This window comes from Zonotrichia leucophrys, chromosome 2 (genome assembly GCF_028769735.1).
Source record: "Zonotrichia leucophrys gambelii isolate GWCS_2022_RI chromosome 2, RI_Zleu_2.0, whole genome shotgun sequence".
Lineage (NCBI taxonomy): Eukaryota > Metazoa > Chordata > Aves > Passeriformes > Passerellidae > Zonotrichia > Zonotrichia leucophrys.
In genome coordinates, this window is record NC_088171.1 from 97,096,324 (window position 1) to 97,120,972 (window position 24,649).

The window sequence follows — 24,649 nt, forward strand, 5'->3', positions numbered from 1 at the left end:
GCACTGAATTACATTTTTTTCCTCCCACCACCAAAACAACACAGAAGCAGAGCACAGCTTTTTGTGCACCCAGGCATCACTCCAAGCTCCATCACTGTCCAGACATCAGCTGCAGACACACGGATTCACCTCCTTCAGGGGGATTGGTGCTGAATGCCACCAAAATGACTTTGTGCTTTGAAATAAAAAGCTGATTGAGGCCCCAGTGCCTTGGTCCACCCCTATGGAGAGAGGCCCTGTAAGATCTATGTGTGGATCCTAATTACTCCAAATGAGCTACTTAGTTGGGCAGCAGCTGTAGCTCGTGAAGGTAACTGGAATAAATAGGGGTGGGCTGAGAGCCCAGGGGGTGCCCCTGAGAAGGTATGAAGGACTGTGCTGCAGAGAAGAACAGCTTGGTACAGTATGGGACTTGAGAAATATGAATGCAACAAGATACAACAACTGGTGACCCTGATGTGATGGAGAACACACAGCCACAAGGAATGTTGAGAGAAGGTATGGGACACCCCGATATGAAGAGAGGACAGCTGAGAGCTGTGGCAGCCTGAGAGCTGGGACTTTAGAATATCATATGGCCTTTGAATCAAGGAGCTGTAACAGCAGAAAGCTGTGAGAATATGGCCTTTGAGGAAAAGAGCCTTGGAACATCTAGGGATTTGTATGTGTTCAATGTATCTATGTATGTATCCAAGACAGCCGAGAGCTGTGGCAGCCTGAAAGCTGTGGCTGTATGTGTATTGTAATTGTATAATTATTAAAAGAAAAAGGGGGAGAGAAAAGAAAATATTATTAAATATAATAATATAATAATCAATAATAATAAAATAATATTATTAAAAGAAAATATGGAGAGAGTCCCTGTAAGAGCTGTGTGGGTCCTAGTTACTCCAAATGAGCTACAGCTGCAAAGTCCTTAGTTGGGCGGCAGCTGTAGCTTGTGAAGGTAACTGGAATAAATAGGGGTGGGTTGAGAGCCCAGGAGGGGCCCCTGAGAAGATACACGAGGAACTGTGCTGCAGAGAAGAACAGCTTGGTGCAGTATGGGACTTGAGAAATATGAATACAACAAGAATACAACACACCCCCAGGGATGGCTCAGAGCCTCAGGGTTCTGCAGCCACACCTCGTGTGTGCTGGGGTCTCTTGTGCACAGTGTCGCAGCCAAGTGCGGGGCCAACAGCATAAAACCCTCCTCAGCCTCATTCAGTAATTGGGGATCTGGCTGCGGCTTCCCAGAGCTGCAGCCAGCTTTCCTTACACTGCCCACTGCCCAGATAATTGGTGTGACATTTCATCTCTCCCTTCGCCAGGAGAAGACTCGGGCAGAAAGTTCTCTCTTCCAGCCTTTGCCTGCGGCCCTGAGGAAAAGGGGCAATTATGTGTCGTGGTTCAGAGGCTGACACCTTTTCCAGGCTGGTCAAGAGCAACCTTCCCCTTCTCTATCACCCTGCTGACAACGAGGCACGACAGAAAAAGAGACCGAATGTGTTTCCTGCAAATTCATGCTGTTAGGTAGTTATATGCAGAAAAAAAACCTGCCAGTTGGGTAATTGGGAATGATGCCTGTGGTGCCTTTCCTTCCTGCCCATTTTGATGCCTAAGCAGAATTTCTTGCCAAATATGTGGTCTGTAGATTTAACTGTTTCAGATAAACCAGTGGATTAATACTGACCTTCTAGATTAAAAACTGTAGCTCTGTTTGCTGTTTCTCCCTTTGTCATTTTTGCTCTTTGTTAGTCCTTGGGGAATGGGACAATTTATATCACTCCATTTCAGTTTCATATTTTGGTTTATATCTTGAATTTCTGAAAATTTTAATCTCTTTCACTTTAGGAGAATCTCTATATTAGAATAAAAATGTAAAGGACTACAGAAATTCTGAAAACAGAGTTAAAATATGAAACACAAAAAGTTATTTTAACCTTGTGCATTAGATTTAAGTCACAATAAGATTTGTTGGATGTGAAACTACCATAGTATTCCTTTTTTTAGCATTCACTGGCTGCAACAGAAAAAAAAAATTATATCTTCAACAAGACAACAGATTCAACTCAAGTAAGAAACATAGGAAAATTGTTCCAACTGAGAATTTTTACAGTCAAGATATCATAAGAGTGCTGTGATGAAATTAAATAAGTAGAAGTTAAGGAGTACCAACTTCATGGGAGCTGCTGCAGTGTTGTCTTTCACACACAGCTTCCCTCAAATAAAGAAAGAAGAAATAAGGGGAAAGGCTTTACCCTGTAAGCTACTATTAAATGTACAAAGACAAGCTACAGCAACCAGAGGGCAACCTGGCACTTTCCACCATGGTAAATGTACTGTTTTATAAATATTTATATATCTATAAGCTGGCTATAGTCAGATTCTCCAAAGCTCATAAACAGAACAGCAACAAACATGGCAGCTAAGCTATTTCCAAGTGAAACAAATTGAGAGCATCTCAGAATAAAAAGAAAGACCAATAGGAAATGCCTTCAGGGTTTAAAACAGCATAGCCTCATTTAAAGCTTTTATTTTCTTTATTGTTGCAGGTATCTGTAAGAACAGATGGTTTCCAAAAGATGTGTTTCCATTTAGGCATCAGCCATACTGTATTTATGAGAATGCATAGTCACAAGACATATGCCGCCTGGCTTTGAGCTGTGACTCGTTCAGCTGCAGAACTGTATTAGGTGAAAACCTTTTGCAACACTGAAGAGGTTGCTGGAATTTTGTAGGAATAAGTCCTGCAGTTTGAAGCATTCTACCCTGTTTCAGGAAGGATAGCTATACCTGATAGTGTGTTTAGAAGAAAAAGTAAGGAAGAAGAAAGAGTAAAAGGTTCTTGTAGATTGAGGAAGAAGTTTGTAACTTGATTCTCATTGGCAAAGACCGGGGGAAAAAAATCTCACAATCCATATAAACAGTGAGAAGAAATTAGCTCATTAGCTCATGAAATCTAGTCCTGAAGTCTCATCTCTAACCACATATCTAATGCATGATCCATAACAGTTACTTCTTTCCTTCTGAAAACATATACTTGAAATGCAAATGTAAGGGACTGCAAAAGCTCTGAAAACAAAGTTAAAAAACATTGACCACACAAAGATATTTTAACCTATACATTGGGGTTGGCATTCAGTCACAAGAAGATTTGTTAGATGTGAAATTGCCACAGTACTCCTTCCACTACAGCTCAGCACCTGCTCAGTTGCTTATTGCTATTCTTTATATCTTATGGTTATCTTCTTTATGTACAGAAAAGCTGTAAGTGCATTTTAAAGTCACATATTCTCCTTTCAGATGTAGGTTTTTAACTATCTTTGTGGATCATATTAGTTCTGTTTGAGTCCTGGAAAAGAGCGGAGGGTGGCAGAGAATGAATCAAAGACTTCTTTTTGCATTAATCCATTCAGGGGCTGATACACAATTTCTAAGGGCTGAAGCACAGACAGCTACATGAAGTAGCTGCAAGTTCTGGATGGATACAACCACACTGGTGACTGAAAGAAGCAAAAAGAGGAAAGTGACCTGTTACTTTAGTCCCAAAGTAAGGTGCCAACAAGGCTTTCTCCCCTCTCGTGCCCAATGCTCCTTGCTGGGAATCCTGTGATCACAGCCAATGTATGGTTTTGGAAATATTTAATTCAGAAAAGAAGTTTTTAAATTTCTGTATTCTAATGAAAGCTTAAATTTGCTGACACATTTAGACAAGCACAGGGTTTCACCTCTGTCTATCCCACATACTTAGTTCTGTGGCTTACAGAGTCAAGGAAAGCAAACTGGTGGGGAAAACAAAGCAAGTTGGAAGGGGTAAATTCAATAAAAAATATCCTTTGCTTATCAAAGAGTGAAGAGTCATTCTTCCATCTGAAACAGCTAAAATTAAAATTGTTTCTTTTATATCTGGCTCATTTGTTCTGGTTAATTTCTGCAGTCTTGCAAAAGATTTCTGTCCTAATATGACTGTGAAATTTAACAAATCACAGCTCAAAAGGGGGAAGATGTACTGACATTTCTTGTCATTGTTAAATGTACTTGACCACATTCAGAAGTGAAGAATGTTTTCACTTTAGAAATACTTGAAAACATACTTCTTTAGATGCTTAGCTTGCAGGAAAAGTGTAAACAGTGTTTTGAGATTCAGCAGAGATATTTCTAGCCATTCTAAAACAAACAAACAAAAAAGGCCAAACCTTTACTTGTTTCTATTTTGATACCAAAGTAAATGTACAGACAGCCTACATGGAGTTTAATGGATCAGTTATTGACAAGGTGATTTGCTTTGACTGATCAGTTGTATAGGCAGGTCTTGACAGCCTCTGGACTTCGAATTTCTTTCTAGATATATCATGCAAGTAATATTCAAGGAATTAGATAACATCTTCCCAAGAGAGGTATACATATTATTAAACAGTTGTTTTATTATATAGAAAATATTTAAATTTTTCCTCAGTATTCTCCCTATGAGCTGGGAAAAGCTCCAAGATATATTAGTAAAGAACACAGAATAAATCTACTATTGAAGAGCATTTCTCTTTAAATGCAGGAAGACTTTTAAAAAGAAATTGAACTGTATCTTTAAACTCATTTATTTGCCCAGACTTCCAGCATATACAACAACTATTGCAGATATATCTCACACTGATGTATCTTGTGGGAATTTTCACTTCAGAAATTGAGGTGAGCAGTCACCTGTATTTCACACAACCCACAGAATGCAAAGGAACACCTTTTATTCACTCAGCTACTACATGCTCAGACTACTAGTGTAGGTGCAGAAGTTTGTGTTTACAACAACAGCATCAGCTGGACTCAATGCTGCCCTTCCATCAGGAATAGGCTAGGGAGAATGGAATATTTGAAATAATTCTGGAAATTTCACCAGGGGGAAAAAGTACAGTTTGAAAAAAATTATACGTCTGTGTGCTAAATCTCTGCCATTGCAGTACCTTGGTGCAGCTGGCAGCTGCCCAGGGATCCAGTTTAATGAAGATTCCCTCAATACAGAAAGGAATAGAACAGGGAACTTTTTACTCTTTCCTGGCCAGCTCTGCTGGTTCAGGGAAGACAGTGCACTGACAGTGCTACAATTCAAGCTGCCATTTTCATAACAGGTTAAATAGTGAACATGCTCAAAGATTTGTGACCATGCAGAAAGAATATTTGCCATTTACTCATTTGGTAATTCCCAAACTGCTGGTCACTGCTTTCACAAAAAACAAAGGGCCTGGGTGTGCTTTATTTCTGTGTCCCCCCATTCAAAATCAGCACTTTTGGTGGCATTTCATTTACCAGATCTAACTCACACAAACTGAAATTGCATGGGAGTACAGCTTCTTGCTGTAGGATTGTTTTTAAAGATAGCAGATGCTGTGCTCCAACTTCTGCTTATGTCAAGGATACTTTCAGATCCTCTCATTGTGTTGATTGATCCTCTCAGTGTTGTACTAAACAGCAAATCTTAATTGCCTGGGTCTGAAGCCACACCATGTTTAGTTGGATCCATTAAAAAAAAAATAGGTCTAGAAAGTGTTCCTTTTTTTTCTCACATGACAGAGTATTCCAATTTAAAATGTGTTTATGTTTCTAGGACACACTCTCTCATCTGGGCATATGTAGATTCATCCACCATGCATAGTCCCAGAAAGATGTTAAAAAGACTGAAAGTGCATTGAATAATGAGGACATTTAAACTTACTTTTCTAGTATTAATATTATTATTATAGTATTAATATATAAATTAATATTTATATATTAATTACCCCATTTTCTATTATTAATAATGAGCAGTATGGCCATATGACTTCAGATATTGCATAAAAGTACAGACTGACAGCATAACAATATTTATTTTTTACTCTACCATTAAACAAGCAAGAAGAACCATTAGAAGGAATTGTGTAACTGGAAAGTAATGAATGGTAGCATAGATGTTTTCCCCCTACATACTTTGCCTTAGAATAACTCTGAAGCAGGAGCACCGTATGGCTACACATACAAACAAAATGTTACAACAGTGACACTGTCTGCTAACAGTGTGGCAATTAAAAAAAAAAAACAAAAACATTTAGCAATTCATGTGAGAACTTCACAACAGCTAAAAGAAATCTAATACTAAGAAATTAAAATTATCACTTTTACGCTTTGTTTTTCTGAATTTAAACCAAAACATGCATTTGGATTTAGACTTAACAAACTGTAGAAGAAAGAAATTTTTAAACTTCTGAAGGTTTCACTAGCAAATTAATGTCTCCACCCTGCTGCTATGCTAAAATTATGGAAAAGGAACCCAGCACTGTAGGTTTAATTTTGCCAAGGAAATAACAGATCTCCAACTGTCAGGACTACATGCACAACTATGATAAGCCTGCTCTAAGAAATGCTTAACTTCATGTAAAAATGCACAGTAAATAATTTCTTCAGGAAAAAGGAATTTGTGCTGCACTTTAGACCATCACCGTGTCAAAGAGAAGAAGAAAAGTACAAAGATGCACATTGGAAAGGAATTCTGAACCCTAAAAATATGTACAGACATGAGACACAGCCCATCTCAACAGGTACTCCTGTTCCAATTAGCTGAACGGTCTGGATGGAATTTTGTTAGACCAGTAACACTGGTTAAAACTCTTCTCCTCTGTCACAACATTTTAGCAAGAACAACCTGACTCCTCTTATACAGTAGCCTTGTGCTAAAGGATTCTTTTGAAGTTTCCTCTCATCACTGGAAAGGGGCATCAGAAAAATTATTTGTATGTACTCATCACCACAGGTTTTTTTTTTCACCATCCCAGATAGACAAGTCCAATCAAGTTCATGAATTAGTCTGATTAATAATGATTCATATGAAATCAAAGTAGAAGTTGTAGAAGTTTCTGCACTGCAGTATTTCAACTGCTATGTAATAGATCTAATTTGTATTTCATAAATGTATTTATGTACACTTACACACACACAAATCTGCTGTTTTCCCCCTGGCTTATCCAATCCAGTTTTATTTTAAAGACCCAGTGCCTAGTGGCAATAAGGTATGTCTGGAAGATTATTTAGGTCACTTATCTTTTTCTTTAACTGTGTATAGGGAGGCACCTAAGTAGTTCTTGTAACTGTTGTGGGTTCTAACCACAGAATGGCATTTGATCTACAAACCAATTAATTTTACCAATTTAGGCTTCAGAAACTGTTTCATATTTCGTTCCGGTGGCTAAGATATTTGACACTACTTAGGACCCTGCCTTACTGATGGGAGCAAAGGAAACAATTAACACTTATTTAATAAAGCTCTAGTAGAGGGCTGAGTCTACTAGAGACCAGTTGAGCTGATGAGAAGGAAAATAAAATCTCTGAGAAAAATATAACCCTCTTAAATATGAGAATGAATAGTCTACCCCATTGCTAGCAAAAGTAACATGATAAACTATAGACTAAGAAGTTACACTGATCCTGCATTTTCAAATGTTCATCTTATTGCACTTCCACACCTCTGATAGAGGTTATTCCCTCTTATTCCATCAAAAATCCACAGAATTTCCACCCAAAGTATGCATATTCAGGTCTGACCTAATATTGGCCTTTTTCCATTCACAGAAAATGTGGGCTCCTGAGGGCAAGAAACATTTTCTTGCTACGATAGATACTTTGTAATTCAATGGCAATAGTGACAATAAATACAGCTCTTAAAGTCCTTTAATTGTAGTCCACAGCTACATACTGAGCGTGGGACAGTGAGACTAGAATGCCTCCTGGAGATGTTCAGATAATTTCAGCTAAAATGTACTTTTCTAGAAATAACTCATATCTACTGGTCTCATGGTGAATGGAGAATGTCCTTGTCCTTTAGATAAAACCTATGTGCCACTTTTTTTAGCCAATTCAGCAGTATAATCAGACTTAGAGATAAAAACTGATGTTCTTATCATATGTACCCTCCATATTTTTGTCTGAAACCACAGAGATGTTGATGACAGGTTATGACTTATGTCATATAGGAATCTACTGTATCATCTTACTGTAAGCTCATATTTAGAATGACAGAAATGCAAATAAAGTAAAATAATTAACTGTTTCTTGCACGGCTATTTGATGTGAACAACAACAACAAAAAAGTATGCTTAAGATGAAGAAAAGGCAAAATGTTAAGATAAAATTTGCACATAAATGAGCTTGACTATTCCCACCTTCATTCACCCTTTTATCTGAGTACTTTTCTGTTTCCTCTTTAAAAGGGTTGAATGTGCTGTGACAGTTCTGAAGTTTGTATTTTTTATGTTTTTGCCAGTCTCTTTGCCTGAATTTTCCTATACAGTAGTGGCCTTTGCTAACCAAGTGAACAGACTTATAATTCTATAATGCATTATATTATACTACCAGGAAATTACAGATTATATTGGTGGACCATGTGTCTAAATTGATAGTGAGGACATATTTTGGAGGTCAGCATGACTTTTTCTCCTTTTCGCTTGGAAATTTCAAGTGGAAAGCAAAATAATGGAAGTATTTAAACCAAAGCTGATTAATGATCCAGATGTTCACTAAAATCTATGCGTGTGATCTAATCCTTTAAGAATGATTACAGATAAGGTAATTTGTTCACAGACACAGTTAGTGGCTCTTGTCTGATAATAGTGCTTAATCTCCTTGGCATGTTAAATGCAATCCTGAAAAAACCAAAGCAGTTATCACCAGAAAATATACTAACAGAAGATTAAGTATATCCATCTGTACAGAGGGTCAAAATTGGTTTTGACTGCTGTTGCTAGAAGAAATGCAAGATAAAAAATGTGAATGAAATCAAAGTAAAATTATACGAGGCCACTCATATATGTACTCTCTTATGTCAGCAAACAACAAAATGATGCAACATAAGTCTAGTAAACATATATAACATAAGTCTAGTAAAAAACAGATGCAGAATTGAATTAGTTTATGCATGCACTGTAAGAAAATAAGGTTATGAGCCGATATATATACACTGTCTGCCAAGTTAAAAAGCAGTTTTGAGTAAACCTTCTTAAAATTTATTAAATTAGTTTTATTTTTAAAATTAATAAATGAAATTTGAGTCAAGCAATCAAATTGTATTAATAAAAAAAAGTTTGTCTAGATTTTTTTTTCTCTAAAATAAAACATTTTAGAAAAGTAATATATCATAATTTATCACTATCTCATAACATCAGGGCAATAAATTAAGGTCTCCCAAACAATTAGGAAATTTAAAATTCTAATTTACTGGAATAGATACCATAATAGTTTTTAATACTCAAAACCTTCTATCAAAATGGATCAATTTAAGAGTGTCTTAAAAAAGCCAATTTCTTCTTTGGGCACCATCAATATTATATACACATATTAAAAAACTACTTAATATTTAGATAATGGATATAAAATCTATTTAGACAATAGATATGAAATCAATATCTCTGATGTTCTTCCTTTTCCTAAAATCTACACATATTCTCTAGAATATGTTTTCTGTTTTCATCAGCTGTGGTTTGTGGAGCTGTTAAATTAAATTTCCCATATTTCAGTACACAGATACCATTTTTCTGGAAGCCTTGCACATACAGATAGATTTGACAGATAAAATGCCTCACCATTGTTCTTGCCAGAAGGCAGAACATACGTTTCTGTTCCTTCCATCCTGGAAAAGGCTATATTATTGTCACTACAGTGCTTTTATTAACATTCCAGGGCAAAGAACAAGATGCTTCATTTTTTTTTTTTTTTTTGAGCCATGATAAAACAGAACCTCATCTTCTTCCCTCTTTATTTTCCATAGGATTGGAAGAGTCTATGATATTAAACACACTTCCTCCTCTAGGTCAAATAAATAAAAGACTATATAGCCCTGCTACAGTGTAATCAAAAAGTAAAGTTGCTCATTGCTAGTACCTATAAGATAACCTGCAGATACAATGTACTGTTTTTAAGTGATTGATAATCAGAAGAAGGAAGAGTTTAATAATTTCCTCTTTCTCCTAAAATGCTCAAGCTCAAGACCAAACTGAAACTCTCAAGCCATGAAAATACAGCAGTTATTTAACACAAGTTTAAATCCAGGCACACAGCTTTAGTGGGAGGGACACACTTCAATACTGATTATTCACTTTTTGAAAAGTGAACTTTCCTGATAAGAATCTCAGATAACATCCTTTCTCTCCCACCCTCCCACCCTCAGGTATCTCTTATTTTTTTGTCTATTTCTGGCTTCTTGAAAGAAAACAGATTTTCAAGTAAAGTGATGAAACTGAGATTTCACATTAGTGAAAGAAGTGTGAATAGTAAAAATGAAACAGCAAAACCATTAATATCAACCATTTTCTGAGGATGCATGATAAGAAATTAAATAATAATTATTTGCTTGATTCATAATCAGATATTAGTAATGTTTAATGAATAACGCCTTTTATCTCAGTCATGCACAAAAAAAATACATTGGTGGTATTGTATAATATTTTTCCAAATCATCCTGTTTTCTCAGTGAGGAAAAAAACTAATTGCAGAGATAAAATATATATTCCGAAGAATTTCCATAGGACCATATATACCACTGTCTTCCGTAATACAAGAAATTGTTTTATGTCTGTGCCAGTTCAGTGATCCTGCTTCACAACATAAGCTTTGAGAACTGAGAAAGAAAGGTTATCACAGAAATCCCTTATTAGAAAAACAAAAATCCCACAAAATTTTTTGAATGTTCAAATTTTCCTGGACGTGCTCTGTAAAAAACCCCCCATAAATGTGGGTATCTGGAATTACTCACATTGTTTTATGAAGTCTTTGCTGAGACACACGGTCTCAAGGAGGACTGAGAGCTGTGTTGCAATATTTAAAGTTTTTCTGCACAAGCAATTCTCATAGCTGGTGTGAATTCTGGGCACTTATCTGCTTTCCCAGGAGTCACACCTCCAGCTTGCATGAAGTGCTATAATCATATCAGTATCAGTGCTGACTTCTATTTAAGGGCTTAAAGCTTCCAGAGCCCCAAGGAAGCATACCCCCTGCAATATTGAGGAAGCAGTAATCTGCATCTGGAAGGAAGACTGACTGATTTAGGCCAATTTAAACGTTAGATTGGTTCAGAGCCTGGATCCAATTACATTTTTATTCCAAAACTTGTGTGTTGGCTCTTGCACCCCTGCTGGAGGTCTCGTTGCTGAACGCTGACCCGAGCCCCACAGCTGCCACAGCAAGGAGAAAAATTCAAAACGGAGATTTGGGTCACGGTGCCACTGAGGCACAGATGCACCTGTTGATTCCATAGATTGAATCTAGATCAGGCCTCCTAATATGGGCTTGTTTACAGTGAGCAGGTAAGAACACAGCAGGGTGTTCATAATATATATGTCTATGTTATGCATCCAAATCCATGCAGGGATTTTTCTCCTTTTACAAATGAGCAAGCAAAAAATCCCAGACAAAAAAAATCTTTCATTGAATTAGAACTTGAAGATATGAAGTCTTTCAACTTAACAACACTCATTAACACTACTGAATGTGGACTGCTAGGCAGACTTTCTTCTTGCCCTTCATTTCACTTTTCAGTGTACTGATGGTTATAGTGAATATAAAAGACCAGAATTGATTATCACCTTATGGAAAACTTGTAAAAGGCATCTACATTTTGGAACAATGGTGCATTAGTGTGTAACCATAATTCTTCCACTGTGACCATCCAGGCCAGAAACTGTTCCTTCATGTCTTTGTGCCCAAAGTGTCTATCCTCAGGAAAGAAGCTTCCAGTTATCATGTGGCAGCAAATGTGTTTGTTGCACTTTCCAAAGACACTAGATTTAGTGCACAGCAAACACCAGTGATACTGTTTTGCACATAGCTCTAACGTCAACATTAAAAAATGAAGTCACAGCTTGGGAAAAAAAAATCTGCTAAGCAAAGGAAACTTTAGAATGATAACAATTATCTTCAAATGAAAGCTACTTTTAGCACATTAAAATGGTAAATATGAACCACTGAATTTATGATATCAGATCTTACAAGTACAGAATAATAACTGCGGTGAAATAAACAGTTTGGATATCTTATGTAGGGTAGGCATAAAACATATATCTCTTCAGCAAAAACACTTGGAGGTCTCTTTGGCAAAGCTATGCTGACCTAGAACAGATTGGGATCTGGCACTCATTTTACTCTGACACATAATCAGGAACACTGGACCTAATTGTCACCAACATTTGTGTATCAGAGCCATCTGAATAATAGGGAATAATAATCTTGTATGATCTACAAGAAATGAAAAAAATATTACACAGGCAAGAACTGAGAAAAATTTTAACACAAATATAATGTTCATTGGGCAACTCAAAAAAGAGAAATATGTCACACAGATAGTGTAAGGAGATTTACAAGATGATGTACATGGTCATGTGCTTTACAAAATAAAAATATGTGATAATTTGATAGGTAGCATGGCTTTCTGCTTAAGTCCAATTTTGACTGAATAATATTTTTTGATCTAATACATATTTTTGTGAAGAAAATACATATTTTTGTGAAGAAAAACTGTTTTTTCCTCAATATAACTCCTGGATGTGAGTTATTTAAGTTTGCAGACATTTAAAACTGAATATATAATTTACAAGATATATAATGAACACATGCAGGGTTTAGCACATTTAGAGGTATTTCAGGTACAAGTTTAGAAGTGATTTCACATTGAAATAACATCTTTGTTACAATAGTTTATGCAAACATGTTGCGTAATATTATATAAACTCAAATCTTATTTATGATTATATATTTAATTGTCATCCACACAATTTTTTTTGTCATAGTCATCTTTTATGAAAAATCCTTTCCTTAGGATTTTTCCTCCTGAGAAGCTGAGAGGCCTCAGGAACAAAATGTAAACAATGGTTATCTGCTGCTGTGGAACTCAACAGGTGGATCTGTGATTGGTCTGTGTTGGATGTTTGTAATTAATGGCCAATCACAGCCCAGCTGGCTCAGACAGAGAGTCCAAGACAGCTGCCTTTGTTATCATTCCTTCCTATTCTATTCTTAGCTAGCCTTCTGATGAAATCCTTTCTTCTATTCTTTTAGTATAATTTTAATGTAATATATATCATAAAATAATAAATCAAGCCTTCTGAAATATGGAGTCAAATCCTTGTCTCTTCCCTCAACCTGAGACCCCTGTGAACACAGTCACAATTTTTAAATGTTTTCAAGGTTTAAAAAGTCCTGATAACAGGATTTTTGTATGACCTTATTGTATAAGATGTTTGGGGATATCTATAATGAGTGGTACACATATCAATGAGCTTCGTATTCAGTTTCTGTTAGTAAAACTCCCAACAATCCCCCACCTCCACCTCCAACTGTAACTATCTGGAAAAGTAGAAAGTCCTCTAAATAAATATGTCAGCAAAATGAAGTATTTTCATTTCAGACAAAATGCTATGAACTAATTCTGAATAATTTTGTCCCAGAAAAAAATCTCTCGAAAAGTAACTCTGGGTTGATGGCTTTAGTGGCTACTTAAAGAAACAACAAATTTCAAAGAGTAGGTACATAAACTGTATCATCTTGGTTGAAGACCAATGCTTGGCTGCCAGATGAGAGCTGTCACAATAATTGCCAGATTTCAATGATTCCTTCCCAGGTAGGTGAAAACTGCAAGTGCTGTGCAAACAGTCAGACAGTGAGTCATGCTGCCTCAAAGTGTAAGGTAATTTACTCCTCTGAGGTCAGCAAAAACAGGGTTCAAAGCTGATTCTATCTATCACTTCAGGATGAAAAATAGCTTCAAGCAGCAGCTCAGAGGGTTTGGCGTTAGAGCTCCTACTGACTAGGGGCTGCTTTCAGGGAGATAAGGGCATCATGACTCCCCTACTGTTGAGGCTGAATATTGCTTTACTGACAGTCTAAAGGTATAAACCCATTCTCTAGTTATTAGTCTATACTGCAGTGCTGTATGTTGGGACGATTTCATGCTGTGTGATGGCACTGAGGAGGCTTTATTAAACTATTTAACCATTTCCACAGCTGCAATGATATTGTCAATTTTTTTCTTGTCTAACCTCACTGGTGTAAAAAAATAAGACAAAGAAATGTCTTTCATAAAGATAATTTTTAAGGCCAAAGCAAATGTGCAAATACTGTATCACATAAAATTCACTGAGATCCATAACTATTAGGATAAATATTGACTTCCATCAAAAAGGCTCTACATAATTACATGGGCCACTGAAGAAATGCTCAGAGGTGAGGATTTGGTTTATGCTATAATGCTTGTGGACATGAGATATAGAGGGAGGTTGTCATCCTGTAAGGTCTGCAGAATTTGGCTGTTTTCTTTCAGAAGCAAGGATGACTTGGCAATAGGTGAGGACCAATGCCTTAACAACAAATTAACTTCTCTTTCTTGTCTAGTTAGGAAGGTTTTCTTTAACATCTTACATGGTTTTGAATATTTAAATAAAAAAAAATAGGCAAGCATCTTATATTCATAGTAATGATAGTATTCTATTTCTCTGCACATTTTCCCATTTGACAGTACCTATGCACTAGCATGTCATTCATGTCCCTGGCAAGATTCCTATTTACTGCAGCATAAGCAAAAAACAAGTCACACTACGAAGACAGAAGCTTAAATTGAATATGTTAAGAGGGATCTTGAGCTGTTCTCTACATTTCTTCAGGCATAAGACACCTTGGTGCTGGTCCAGTCCATGAGCATAAGATGGAGAAGTTCTCTGCTTTGAAATGCTGGTCAGGGAATCAGGTACAAAATTATAAAAAAGCTCAAGAAAAATTCCTTTTCCTCATTCTTATACTGATGAAGAGAAGATCTATGGCCTAGAAGTTACAGGAATTTTGCAGCCATAGGCATTGTGAAGAGATCTTCTCATTGGTATCCTGGAGAGTCAAAATGACTAGCTCATGAAAACCAGTATTTATTAGGAGTGAAGAATCACACACTGGTACAGATAATGTCTGGCATTTGCTGTCCATGACCCTGTTCCCAGACCTTCTCCCTGTTTATTTGTTAAAATTGGGTTGTGTTAGTTGACACATGGTGACAAGAGAAAAACAAGACTCTCCAGAAACAGATTGACATTTAAACCAAAACACACGCTTGATCAGAGGCAAGTTTTTTTTATAAGAGGCATGAAAGGGATGAAAAACTGCTGAGTTATGTCTCAGAATTAAATACCTGCTCTGATGAATGGGGAGTAATGAGACAGTTGACAAGACTGAATGAAACACATTTCCATTTCCTAACCCAGAGCAGGTTATCTTTTCCATCATAAAATGCCTGTGACATTAAATGTTTGGTGATGATAGAACTTTCATCTCATAAAGAGAAGCCCTGCAAACCTGATGAGATGTCCTGGAACAGCATAACAATAACAGATAAAAATAAGTGGCCACAACCTGTCAACAACCAATCATTTAAATTGATGTATTTACAACAATTATCATGAGAACTGGATTTTTAAAATTAAAAGGTTCAACACATGTAAACTGTCTCTGAAACAAATTTTCAGCAACACCATTACTTGTGATTATTCCCAAAACTTGTCCACATATTAAAAGAAGAAACAGAAAGCACATTTGGATACCTGCATTCCTGGTTTGATGCCTTCAGCTCACAATCAAGAAACTAGGAAATCTGACAACCTCCCATTACAAACCATACAGCATACACAAACTTAATAAGAAAACCAAACCCCATCCCTATTTTAGCAAAAAGACAGGCAAGTGTATGGAGACAGAGGTGCTACACTGGCTTGTGTGTATCAGTACTTAGGAAGAAAAGATTTTGTTATCTATTTATACAGATGTGGGGAAAAGTGGCAAAATGAGGTAAAAATGAAAACTTGCTTCCTGCAGTTTTCACTAACTTCCATGGAAAAGATCCATACCCAGTAATGACAACTTTACAGAATTTCAGTACAGAAAAGAATAAGGCTGTTAGTTTAAATGCTTAATTAGTGAAATGAAAAAACAATGAGCAGTGTTGTAAGCCATGAGAAGAGAATTTTTCTTGGAAACTGAAACCAAACAGCTGATAAAACTCCTATTTTAATTACATTTAATTCAGGAAACATAGAAAGTGGTATAGCTATAGCTAACTAGCCATGTGTCTTTTTCAGGTTGAAAACACAGCTTTGCACAATTCTCAGCTAAATATTCAAGAGATGAAGTAGATGATTTACCCAAGTGCATGATAATAGTGAATATAAGCCAGTGGCACCAATTCAGCTCATATCAAGCAGCTTTGAAAAATCCTGCACTGGCTCTATTAGGCTGAACAGAGTTTGGAGATAAAAAAAAGAATTATTTCTGACTTTCTTGCTATCCTGACTGAGGATGAAAGCACAAGGAGGACAAGTGGTAGATAGAAGATGTGTGCTTAGAGACAATCAACACACCCAGGGTAGAACAAACAGCCTCTGAGGCAAAAAGCTGTGCCCCATCAGCACAGGCTGCTGGTTCCCTTCATTTCCTTGTGCTGGGCTGAGCACAGGGGAGCAGACAGGACACTGCTGGGAACACAACCACACCAGCCATGCTGTGTCACACTCACTACAACCAGCTCAGAGAAAACACCAATGGCACTGTATCTCTGCATGTAAACTTGACCTACCAACAATAACATCAATAGTTTAGCCATTAAAGGGAGTAGTAGGAATCTTATAATTTTATCTTCACCCCGTTCTGATATTTATCATGTAAATTCCAGAGTATGAAACTCTGGTTTCTCCCAAGTCTTTTATCTTTTATCTCTCTCCAAATCTGGTATTGTATGTTTTTTTCTTCCATGTAGTTTATAACAGAATATTTCATCTGTTAAACTCAAGGAAATGAACCTTTCATTAAAATCATACCCCAAAAGGAAACTTCAAAGAATTTTGAAGGATAAACTATTATCCAGCAGCTAAACAGCCAACTTGCTTCTAGTGTTTAAACATAGAACTGCAAGGAGCTGCAGACTTCAGTTTTTGAAAAGATAAACTTTTTACTTTGGTGTAATCTTGCTAACTCTGCATTGGCAGGACATTTCTTTTGTTATTCATAGTTCTTACTTCTGTGAAATTTATCTTAGTTTCTTACAATGTATCATTTTGATCAAATAAAAAGTTGGCAGGATATAAAAATTCACCAAGATGAAAAGGCTTTTTATAACAAATAGAAAATGAAAGACATTCTAAGATTTTTGAACAATTTTTTTTGTCTCTACTGAATAATACTATGATTTTTAATCAGTTCTGCAGGGCTCAAATGCACTATAGAGTTATAAAGAGCATATTCTTATGGCTTGATTAAACTGAACATACTGAGTAGGGTGTTCATTGTGCTTAAATTGACCTTACCAAGAAAATAAATAGGTCTGTACTAGCAACAGACCATATGCCATGTGCCACAAATGTTGTCACCACAATTTTTTTGTTCGTTAGCAAAATAAGTTACAAGTGAAAGAAAATCTTATAGAAACATAAGGTTAATGTATTTGAGATCTTATGATGCCCTTTCTATAAAAATATATATTTTAAACTTCATAGCAACCAAACAAGAGTAAGGTCAACGTTATGTCAATTTAAACCAGCCCTTAATTATACATTTATGGGTTCCTATTTTATGTCATACAGTTTATAATGTGAAGGGAGGATCTTTTTTCCACTGACAGCAGAACACAATAAATTGCACTTGACATCCTTAGGCCTGGATTCTTTCCTTGCTGCAGCTGGCAAAGCTGGGATTATTAACATTCCCCCATTCTTCCTGTTTCACAGCCTATTTTCAAGTTTACATTGTTTCTGGTTTATAAAATATTTAATGAACATGTTCTATTGAAGTGTCAATTTCAATAATTTCTTTGTTTTTTGTAAAAATATTTAATGAAAGAAAAACAAGTATAAGCTGGTCCTGCAAAGAAATACTAAAGAGAACACATCTTTTTACCAAGGTATTTTTTTCTCAAGCATTCAGGGTTCCCCTCACCCCAAGTTGTCTCTAAAGGGGGTTTAACCATCCATGATTTTGAGTAATAATTTGAGTGATTTGTCAGCATAAAAGTATTTCAATTTGTTTGAAATTACAAAAATGAACTGACAATCTTTTTGACTCTAACCATGATAACATACTTAACACAAAATCAGATAGTCATAGCTAAAGCAGTCCAGATTTATTGGTGAAACAATTTATATCGAAAAAAAGCAATTTTCACAAAATTGATCTTTGACAAGTATTTCAATTTTCTCTTTGATCTAACGGTGCAAACCTTTCTTCTTCAGACAACCCAGTACCAGCTGAGAGCATCCATGGAGCTGGTTGTGCCAATTCTCCCAGTGCACACATTCAAGGAAAATTGCACTGCAGCTCTCATGGCACACTGCAGGTCCTTGAATCGTACAATACAGCAGAGAGATCAAATGACTGTAGCATAACTGTAATGAGTCTCAGGCAAGATCAGAGTGAAGATTCCGGGTGTCACTTACGTAAAGCTGGGGGCAAAGCTTCATCACACTAATAGAGTGAGAAGCTATTGTCATCACATACTTATGAAGTCATTAAGCTAAGACATAAGAAGAGATTTATAGCTAAGAATCTGTGTAGTTTGCACTGAAGAACTTCCATTTTTTGGGTTTTGGAGGGGAGAGGAGGCAATCAGCCAATATTTAATTGCTCTCCTTACACCATTTGGGCTTTTAGTTTTAAGTCAAGAGTACAGTGACTTCTGTGCTTTCTGGTCTGGCACAGAACAGCCCCATTGACAAGTGATCTCACTGAAGAACCATCTCCTGAGAGAAAGGGCACCGAAGTATTGGGCTTAAATGAAACCAGGAGGTCTGAATTTGACAGCGAAATATGCTTTGTTAATCGTATTTGGCTTCCCACCTTCCTCTATTTTTCATGGCTCATAATTGAAACAACCTCTTAACTCAGCAATGATTTATCAGAATGAATGGGAATATGTCAAGATACACTTTAGAGCTTGTCAGTAATGCTCGTGGTTAGAGGCAGCAATCAGTGTTGAGCAAAATGAAGTTCTTTTCTGGTTTCTGAGTAAGACATATCCCACTTCCAATAAGCCATTTTAAAATCAGCCTAGTGATGCACTACTCAGCACAGAAATTCAAAGCTCAAAAGGAAAGGATCAAATCTACTGCATAAGACTTGAGAAGACACGTAATACAGTCATTTTAAATAATGTAGCTCTTATGTAGTTTCTACTCAGTAAGTATCTTGTTCCAGGTGTCCTTTATTCATATCTCAAACTTTATAGGCTTCATTTACTAATGTGAAGGTCCTGATGCGATTCAGCGAAGGAAATGGGAATGTGGAAGGCTATAAAGCATTTCAGCTTTAGCTGCTGGTAGACACTTACTGAAAAATCACTGAGCGATCAGGTTTATATAACAGATATATTCTAACATTCTGTGTTATTCACATTGCTCAGGCACCAAGATTAGATGGGGAAATGGATTCCGTACTCTATTGCTGGACATATGAACAAACAATGGAAATGCCAAAATGACGAATGCTCTCCCATTCATTTTACATACTTTAATTTGCAGAAAGCTGCAGAAGCCTACATCAGAATTTCCTGCAGGATTAGCTTAAGGAAGGTTGAACAGGATGATTCAAACCCCTCTAAATATTTAGCAACTTGAATATTCTCTGATTATTTTTAGTCACATATCAGAGTTTCTACTTCAAAAAGGAAAACTGTGTAGATGGGTTTTTTGTATGTGACTTTGTCTCCCTTTTATGCACAGCATCTTTTAACTGACCAGACTAAGACTACATGTTATCCTGCTTAAAACATATTAAAAAAAAAAAAGAAAAAAGAAAAAAGAAAAAAGAAAAAAGAAAAAAGAAAAAAGAAAAAAGAAAAAAGAAAAAAGAAAAAAGAAAAAAGAAAAAAGAAAAAAAGAAAAAAGAAAAAAGAAAAAAGGGTGAGTTCTCACCTAAAAAGCCAAAAGACAATGTGCATTGCAGGCTTGCTTACCAAGGCCACAGAGGGACCACAGCTTCCTTGCATTTTGGTTTGCAAAACCAAAACCAGCCTTATGTTTCTGGCATCTTTATTGTTACATACAAAAGGTAATTGTATATTAACAGCAAAATTCCTTCAAACTTCATCAGGGTCATTTATTATTTCTGTCTGCTAATGAGTTTGGCATGTGCTTACAAGCTGAAGTCCTATCTGTTCAAAGATGATAGTTTTATTTCTCAAAATTCCTCACTACGTTTATGAATCTGACTCTTAGTGAGCTTCTTAATATTTTTCCATGTAATTTAATTACTTTGCTATGGGTTTACAACAAACTGTGGCAATAATTTTTGACAGAGCAAATAAAATTCATTATAAACAAATTGTGATAAGCAATACTGTGAAAAAAAATGTGGAAAAAAATGGGGGAAAAAACCCCCAACCCTTTAGTGTTCTCTTTTTGGAAGAAACAGGTAAGATGTTACTGGTGTAATTCTTATACAAATATGTGCTCTTTCACATAAGCACTCTCATGGAATGAGTAGCACTGCCTTTGTGGGTAGGTGTTCATTATTTAGAGTATGGATAGCAAAATCCAAGTCCAAAAAATGAGGACAAACCAGATCAAACACAACAGGAGTGACTGAAAGCATTTCTTAATTTTGAATTTCTTGGAAAAAGGCCAGGCTGTAATTAGATTTTCTGAACATAATTTCCTCAGGGATTTCAATAACTGCAATACAAAAAGCTAATTAATGTTTCAATACCAAAATTCTATTTGGCCTTATTTATATAATAATACACAAACTGAGTGTGTTTAACATTTGTATCATCCAAACTCTAAAGGGCAAGGACTAGAGTTCTTCAGATAGCTGAAAATTCAGTCTGCAATCTTTTTTTTTTTTTTTCATTTTAAACAAATTAAAAGTTCTAAATGGAAAATAAATAAAAAAACCAAACCAAACAAACAAACAACAACAAAAAAAAACTAAAAAAAGATTAATTCTCCTTAATATCTTTTGTTGTATAAGAACTCATGTGTTTTGTTTGTCAATTTTAAATATCCTGTGTAACACTGTTAAATTTTTTGGTAGGTATAAACAAGAAACACTAAATTACAAGTAAACATACAAGGTAATTTTTTACATGCCTATATGGCTGTATATATTTTTTCCTTTTTAATCAAGGTTTCAGTTAATAAGGTTACTCTTGGCTTCACATTTTTATCAATTTTTTGATGTGTATTAGCATAACATATCAATGAATGTTTATCTTCTGTTGGGCTCAAATTTTTTTTAGAGCTGTCAATTATTTATGAAAACATACAATTCATACATGCCATACTCATGTATGCACAAAAATGGTGTAGAGGTCTATTTCCTCTGCTATTTAAATTTCTCTTTGAAAATAAATATTAAAGGACACTATCTAATTTCTAAACTGTAATTAAAGGCAAACTTGGATTATCAATAGAAACTATCCCATCTCATTTGATGATATTTTGTGCAACCTGTGTTACTTTAGCTCTATTATACTATGTTTTAATTTCTACAGTTCTTTACATGTAAGTATTTTCATGGGCTAATGGAGCATAATAGACCCAACACTCATTTATTGAAGGCCCCTTTTTCATCTGAAATGTAGTTTTTGAAAACCAAAAATCACAAAACCCACTACCTTCTTACTCCATAGCATATTCATTATCAGATCAACACACACTACTAATTAAGTTAAATTTGACTGCTAAATAACTCCCAAAGAGACAATTTATCTAAGGTAGTATGAGCACATATTCATTTCTCCTTATACATCACCAGCTGCTATTAATTAAATTCCAGTCACCTCAGCCTGCAAGTTTGAAGTAATTGGCACTGTGGAAGCCCTTGTACGTAGCAGTGAACCTGGCTACTCCTACTGACACTGACAGTCACCTGGATTCAGGTAGACATCACTCTGTTTATTTCACTTCAGAGTTTGTGAGATGGTCAGAAGTATGTGGGGAATTTTCAGACTTGTTTCCTGAGTGTTCAAAGCTTTGTTGTAGATGCCCATGAAGTGCAGAGCTGAGACCAGTGTCCCATTCTCTGAAGAGAACGTCTCCGCTCCGAAGGCGCGAGGCACCTTTGGAAGCTCGGAGGAGATTCTGGCAGCAGCAGGTGATGCTTCCCTCTGCACCAGCTCCTCTCAGCTGGCTGCTCTGCGAAGGTGAGGGCTGAAGTGATGCTTACAATCTGCTTCCTTGCTGCCCACCTTCCACCCACATCTGCAGAGCTCCTGTGGGCTGATGCTTTGACAGCCCTGCAGTGCAAAGGCTGTTGGAATGACAAGGTGAGAGGAGGAAAAGGTGCGCTTTGCACCCGCTTCACTTTCTGCGCAAATTCATTGTTTTTAATTAGTAATTGCGGCAAATTCACTGATTTTAATTAGTAATTGCAGCAGAAGGTTCAAAGAGATTTTCATTACAGATAGTGAATGGTAGTCTTGCGTGGAAAAGTTTTGCAACCAGAGTCTTCTGGATGCACTTCCTTGCCCACTGGCATGACTGAATATCAGTCTCTCCTGAAATTAACCACATTTTCTCAGGCTTCAGTCATCATAGTACATGTAGGAAAAATGAAAATCTTAAGTTCTGAAATATTTATTAGCCCCACATTTCAGTGGAAATGTGAATAAAATCTGCATACTTCCAGAAAGAAAAATTCTTACATTTTTAATCAAACACTTCCAGTATGTTGAATCCTGCATAGCTTGGTGGTATAGATATATTATTGTTATTTTAAAGTTTTGCTTTCCTTTACTTTAAAGGCCATTTATAAGGAAGAAAAAAATTTGAGAGTGAATATAACACATTTACTGTCTTGCTAATGAAGAAAAGACACATCAAGAACACAAGAAGAAGAAAACTAACATTTCTACAAATAAACTTCTTTTTTGCATTCTCATTGCGTCCATTAAGAATATCAGTAACATGATGAATATATGTAGGATGAGGTACAAGTATAACTTTTTTCACAAACAGCTTCTGAAATATTATTTTCTTTTTTTCCATTACAGGTATTTAAATGTAAGACTACAAACATGATTAAAAATTAACTTTGCTCTACGGAGAATGATGGGAAACAAATGCTTGTACCCTTTAATGACTCATCCACTGAATGCACAGTTCACCTGCTGATTTTAATTTATGTGATAATTCACAAAACAAAGCATTTAATGTCCTTCATCTATACACTGAATTTCACTTATTTTATTGAAAATATGTACTGTCTCCTTGCTTTGGGGACTCTTGTTGGTAAGCAGTTTCTAACCTCCTATCTAAATGTAAATTATTTATGCAAACAGATTATTAAGAGAGAACTAAAACGAAATCCTTAAGGCCTTTAGAAATAATACAAAGCGATATGTTTACAAAAGGCTATTTTTAAAAGGTCTACATTTTAAATGTAACAATAATTTCATTTTCTTATAAGATAAAAATCAATTTCAGCTTAAGAGCAGTGAATCATCATCATCAAGTTATGCTAATTATAGCATTTGAAAGCTTTAGCAAATCTAAACATATGAAAGAAAACCATAGACAGAAGATGATTTGTTGAAGGTCTGTAAGTAAGTTGAGTCAACAGTTCACATATATGATTTGCCAAGCAAATTCACCAAGAATAGCTCTTCTTCCTAGAATTACTCTGTTTTAATCTTGCAACTCATATAGCCACTTTATGTAGATTTAATTTGGCACCCTGAGGTTGCCCAAATACTTGCCCCATCTCATTGGTAGAAAATACTAAAACAACCTGACATTCATTAGCTACTGAGAAGCCACATTGAGCCAAATTGTCTATCCAACTTTATGTGGTGATTCTAGAAATAATTTTCACCATTTGTTTACAAAATGACTAAAAGAAACCTATTTTATGTAAATTTGGGGATCCTGCTGAGGTTCCTGACAATTGATAAAATGAAATGGAGAGAAAATAACCAGTGCAAATAAAAAGCAATTTGCATGAATTCTGGTGAAATGGAAAGAAGCTAATGGAGATGGCATTATAAGCAACTTGCCTTGTAAACTGTAGATTTCTCCAACGCTGTTCTGCCGGGTGATGTGATGCCAATATGCACTACGAGGAAGGGAGATCGACTTGGATAAAGTCATTGGTTCAGACAGACTGGTCTGGAGCTAAAAGCCAAAGCAAACATAAATGGAAGGTCACACATAAGCATCCTTGATTAATAATCTCAAAACTGTAAATTGAATCTATGTTGTCATGCACATACCATTTTCTAAACTACCACAGGTTTTCCACTATTATTTAAACTGTGTTACAAGCATCAGCACTGTGAATGCTCAGGAAAAAGCTGCAAAAGTGAATCTGGGTCTATAGGTTCACTAGCAGAGGTTAATATTAGGACATCACAATATGACCCTATTTTTCTACAGCTATTCTTCTTGCTGCCAGGGTTTTGTTATGTTCTTCTTTATGAAAACGATGGATTAACATATGCCTGAATTCTAAAATCCCTCTGCAATGACATTTCCTTTTGGTCATTTAGCCTGCATATTGGATTGAATACCCAGAAAGATGCTAAGAGAGAATCTGAAACAACCAGCAGAGAATTAGCAATGGAGAGTCATTAATCTCCTAATCCTCCTTTGAAGGGGAGGCGTCTCATCACCAGTAGCAGGCTCAGCTTCAAGAGCAGATT

General features: G+C 36.0%; 1 protein-coding gene across 1 annotated transcript in view; it reads right to left on the reverse strand.

Annotated features, from left to right (window-relative positions):
- The window catches only part of DOK6 (docking protein 6), a 257,083-nt gene that overhangs the window by 28,490 nt on the left and 203,944 nt on the right, over positions 1-24,649 (reverse strand). The window contains exon 7 of the mRNA XM_064705765.1: positions 24,005-24,122. Coding sequence (XP_064561835.1) covers positions 24,005-24,122 — 118 coding nt within the window. The remainder of the gene's footprint in view (positions 1-24,004; positions 24,123-24,649) is intronic.